The sequence below is a fragment of the Mustelus asterias genome, unplaced genomic scaffold (genome assembly GCF_964213995.1).
Source record: "Mustelus asterias unplaced genomic scaffold, sMusAst1.hap1.1 HAP1_SCAFFOLD_2309, whole genome shotgun sequence".
In the NCBI taxonomy this organism is placed as follows: Eukaryota; Metazoa; Chordata; class Chondrichthyes; order Carcharhiniformes; family Triakidae; genus Mustelus; species Mustelus asterias.
The window spans coordinates 15,001-20,000 of record NW_027592254.1 but is presented as its reverse complement, the minus strand read 5'-3'; the positions used below and the strand labels follow the sequence as shown (position 1 = coordinate 20,000).

Sequence of the window (5,000 nt, the reverse complement as noted above, 5' to 3'; positions counted from 1 at the left end):
CAGAAACAATACTTTTCACTGTATCCCGATACACTGAGGGAGAGAGAGAGAGACAGAGAACGAGGGCAGCACGGTAGCACAGTGGGTTAACACTGCGGCGTCACAGCTCCAGGGTCCCGGGTTCGATTCCCGGCTCGGGTCACTGTCTGTGCGGAGTCTGCACATTCTCCCCGTGTCTGCGTGGGTTTCCCTCCGGGTGCTCCGGTTTCCTCCCACAGTCCGAAAGACTTTCTGATGAGGTGCATTGGCCCTGCTAAATTCTCCCTCCGTGTTACCCGAACAGGAGCCGGAGAGTGGCGACGAGGGGATTTTCACAGTAACTTCATTGCGGTGTCAATGTAACCGATAAAAGAAGCTTTAAAAGAGGCTAGAGATTGGGCATGAGGTCGATTTCTCACACCGACGCTCCTTCTCACTGCTCCAATCGAACGGGCAGAGGAGATGGTAAGGTGGATCCCACACGGTGAAGGAAGAACACACTCAGAGTGCAAAGGAGTCTCTGTGCCTCTCAGTGTATCTCAGACAGAAGAGGGGGGGATTTTACCGTCCTGTCCGCGACGGGAATCGGAGCAGACGAGGAGGGGGGGTCCAATTGGAAGGTACGTTGACCTGGGGGAGATCCTATGGTTTCGGGACAAGTGAGGTCATAAAATCACGCCCACGACCTCTCAATAACCTGCCTTCAATACACCATCATACTCTTTGGCAGCAGGGGCTTTGGTTGATGGAGGAGGTTTGCGTTTGTTTACCAAGATAAAAGCAGAGATTAAATATCTTTAAGATGCGGCGCTCTCTCAGCACTGACCCTCCCACAGTGCGGCGCTCCCTCAGCACTGACCCTCCCACAGTGCAGCGCTCCCCCAGCACTGACCCTCCACAGTGCGGCGCTCCCTCAGCACTGACCCTCCCACAGTGCGGCGCTCCCTCAGCACCGACCCTCCCACAGTGCGGCGCTCCCTCAGCACCGACCCTCCCACAGTGCGGCGCTCCCTCAGCACTGACCCTCCCACAGTGCGGCGCTCCCTCACCAGCGACCCTCCCACAGTGCGGCGCTCCCTCAGCACTGACCCTCCCACAGTGCGGTGCTCCCTCAGCACTGACCCTCCACAGTGCGGTACTCCCTCAGCACTGACCCTCCCACAGTGCGGCGCTCCCTCAGCACCGACCCTCCCACAGTGCGGCGCTCCCTCAGCACCGACCCTCCCACAGTGCGGCGCTCCCTCAGCACCGACCCTCCCACAGTGCGGTGTTCCCACAGCACTGACCCTCCCACAGTGCGGCGCTCCCTCAGCACTGACCCTCCCACAGTGCGGCGCTCCCTCAGCACCGACCCTCCCACAGTGCGGCGCTCCCTCAGACACAGGTAGAAGGCGTAGGAAAACCCCAGGCTTCATGTGCGGCCTAGCAATGGAAAGAACGGTTTGCCTCGTACGAGCTGGTGGAAGAGATCACCGACGGGTTGGGAATCATCGCTTCCCTGGACTCTCTCGCTCAGCTTGGAGTGAAATTCTCTGTGAATCTCCAGGAGCTCCGGAATCTTGAAGAAGATGTTCTGAATTTCCTGGTTGGTCAACATGGGCTGTGAAGAGTAGGCGGCCGCCCTGAGAGGCCGCAGAGGCTGCGGGAAGAGAGAGAACCAGGACATGAGAGGGAGCTTTACTCTGTATCTAAACCCCGTGCTGTCCCTGTCCTGGGAGTGTTTGATGGGGACAGTGTAGAGGGAGCTTTACTCTGTATCTAACCCCGTGCTGTACCTGTCCTGGGAGTGTTTGATGGGGACAGTGTAGAGGGAGCTTTACTCTGTATCTAACCCCGTGCTGTACCTGTCCTGGGAGTGTTTGATGGGGACAGTGTAGAGGGAGCTTTACTCTGTATCTAACCCCGTGCTGTACCTGTCCTGGGAGTGTTTGATGGGGGACAGTGTAGAGGGAGCTTTACTCTGTATCTAACCCCGTGCTGTACCTGTCCTGGGAGTGTTTGATGGGGGACAGTGTAGAGGGAGCTTTACTCTGTATCTAACCCCGTGCTGTACCTGTCCTGGGAGTGTTTGATGGGGGACAGTGTAGAGGCAGCTTTACTCTGTATCTAACCCCGTGCTGTACCTGTCCTGGGAGTGTTTGATGGGGACAGTGTAGAGGGAGCTTTACTCTGTATCTAAACCCGTGCTGTACCTGTCCTGGGATTGTTTGATGGGGGACTGTGTAGAGGGAGCTTTACTCTGTATCTAACCCCGTGCTGTACCTGTCCTGGGAGTGTTTGATGGGGACAGTGTAGAGGGAGCTTTTACTCTGTATCTAACCCCATGCTGTCCCTGTCCTGGGAGTGGTTGATGGGGGACAGTGTAGAGGGAGCTTTACTCTGTATCTAACCCCGTGCTGTACCTGTCCTGGGAGTGGTTGATGGGGGACAGTGTAGAGGGAGCTTTACTCTGTATCTAACCCCGTGCTGTACCTGTCCCTGGGAGTGTTTGATGGGGGACAGTGTAGAGGGAGCTTTACTCTGTATCTAACCCCGTGCTGAACCTATCCTGGGAGTGTTTGATGGGGGACAGTGTAGAGGGAGCTTTACTCTGTATCTAACCCCGTGCTGTACCTGTCCTGGGAGTGTTTGATGGGGGACAGTGTAGAGGGAGCTTTACTCTGTATCTAACCCCGTGCTGTACCTGTCCTGGGAGTGTTTGATGGGGGACAGTGTAGAGGGAGCTTTACTCTGTATCTAACCCCGTGCTGTACCTGTCCTGGGAGTGTTTGATGGGGGACGGTGTAGAGGGAGCTTTACTCTGTATCTAACCCCGTGCTGTACCTGTCCTGGGAGTGTTTGATGGGGGACAGTGTAGAGGGAGCTTTACTCTGTATCTAACCCCGTGCTGTACCTGTCCTGGGAGTGTTTGATGGGGGACAGTGTAGAGGGAGCTTTACTCTGTATCTAACCCCGTGCTGTACCTGTCCTGGGAGTGTTTGATGGGGGACAGTGTAGAGGGAGCTTTACTCTGTATCTAACCCCGTGCTGTACCTGTCCTGGGAGTGTTTGATGGGGGACAGTGTCGAGGGAGCTTTACTCTGTATCTAACCCCGTGCTGTACCTGTCCTGGGAGTGTTTGATGGGGGACGGTGTAGAGGGAGCTTTACTCTGTATCTAACCCCGTGCTGTACCTGTCCTGGGAGTGTATGATGGGGACAGTGTAGAGGGAGCTTTACTCTGTATCTAACCCTGTGCTGTACCTGTCCTGGGAGTGTATGATGGGGACAGTGTAGAGGGAGCTTTACTCTGTATCTAACCCGTGCTGTACCTGTCCTGGGAGTGTTTGATGGGGACAGTGTAGAGGGAGCTTTACTCTGTATTTAACCCCGTGCTGTACCTGTCCTGGGAGTGTTTGATGGGGGACAGTGTAGAGGGAGCTTAACTCTGTATCTAACTCCGTGCTGTACCTGTCCTGGGAGTGTTTGATGTGGGACAGTGTCGAGGGAGCTTTACTCTGTATCTAACCCCGTGCTGTACCTGTCCTGGGAGTGTTTGATGGGGACAGTGTAGAGGGAGCTTTACTCTGTATCTAACCCCGTGCTGTTCCTGTCCTGGGAGTGTTTGATGGGGGACAGTGTAGAGGGAGCTTAACTCTGTATCTAACTCCGTGCTGTACCTGTCCTGGGAGTGTTTGATGTGGGACAGTGCAGAGGGAGCTTTACTCTGTATCTAACCCCGTGCTGTACCTGTCCTGGGAGTGTTTGATGGGGGACAGTGTAGAGGGAGCTTTACTCTGTATCTAACCCCGTGCTGTACCTGTCCTGGGAGTGTTTGATGGGGGACAGTGTAGAGGGTGCTTTACTCTGTATCTAACCCCGTGCTGTCCCTGTCCTGGGAGTGTTTGATGGGGGACAGTGTAGAGGGAGCTTGACTCTGTATCTAACCCCGTGCTGTACCTGTCCTGGGAGTGTTTGATGGGGACAGTGTAGAGGGAGCTTTACTCTGTATCTATCCCCGTGCTGTACCTGTCCTGGGAGTGTTTGATGGGGGACAGTGTAGAGGGAGCTTTACTCTGTATCTAACCCCGTGCTGTACCTGTCCTGGGAGTGTTTGATGGGAACAGTGTAGAGGGAGCTTTACTCTGTATCTAACCCCGTGCTGTACCTGTCCTGGGAGTGTTTGATGGGGACAGTGGAGAGGGAGCTTTACTCTGTATCTAACCCTGTGCTGTACCTGTCCTGGGAGTGTTTGATGTGGGACAGTGTAGAGGGAGCTTTACTCTGTATCTAACCCCGTGCTGTACCTGTCCTGGGAGTGTTTGATGGGAACAGTGTAGAGGGAGCTTTACTCTGTATCTAACCCCGTGCTGTACCTGTCCTGGGAGTGTTTGATGGGGACAGTGTAGAGGGTGCTTTACTCTGTATGTAACCCCGTGCTGTACCTGTCCTGGGAGTGTTTGATGGGGACAGTGTAGAGGGAGCTTTACTCTGTATCTAACCCCATGCTGTACCTGTCCTGGGAGTGTTTGATGGGGGACAGTGTAGAGGGAGCTTTACTCTGTATCTAACCCATGCTGTACCTGTCCTGGGAGTGTTTCATGGGGGACAGTGTAGAGGGAGCTTTACTCTGTATGTAACCCCGTGCTGTACCTGTCCTGGGAGTGTTTGATGGGGACAGTGTAGAGGGAGCTTTACTCTGTATCTAACCCCGTGCTGTACCTGTCCTGGGAGTGTTTGATGGGGGACAGTGTAGAGGGAGCTTTACTCTGTATCTAACCCCGTGCTGTACCTGTCCTGGGAGTGTTTGATGGGGACAGTGTAGAGGGAGCTTTACTCTGTATCTAACCCCGTGCTTTACCTCTCCTGGGAGTGTTTGATGGGGACAGTGTAGAGGGAGCTTTACTCTGTATCTAACCCCGTGCTGTACCTCTCCTGGGAGTGTTTGATGGGGACAGTGTAGAGGGAGCTTTACTCTGTATCTAACCCCGTGCTGTACCTGTCCTGGGAGTGTTTGATGGGGACAGTGTAGAGGGAGCTTTA

The 5,000-nt window shown here is 54.5% G+C and overlaps 1 protein-coding gene across 1 annotated transcript in view; it reads right to left on the bottom strand.

The window, feature by feature from the left end:
• The window catches only part of LOC144489560 (breakpoint cluster region protein-like), a gene marked incomplete at its 3' end in the record, with an annotated part of 55,310 nt that overhangs the window by 38,837 nt on the left and 11,473 nt on the right, over positions 1-5,000 (bottom strand). The window contains exon 4 of the mRNA XM_078207424.1: positions 1,433-1,618. Coding sequence (XP_078063550.1) covers positions 1,433-1,618 — 186 coding nt within the window. The remainder of the gene's footprint in view (positions 1-1,432; positions 1,619-5,000) is intronic.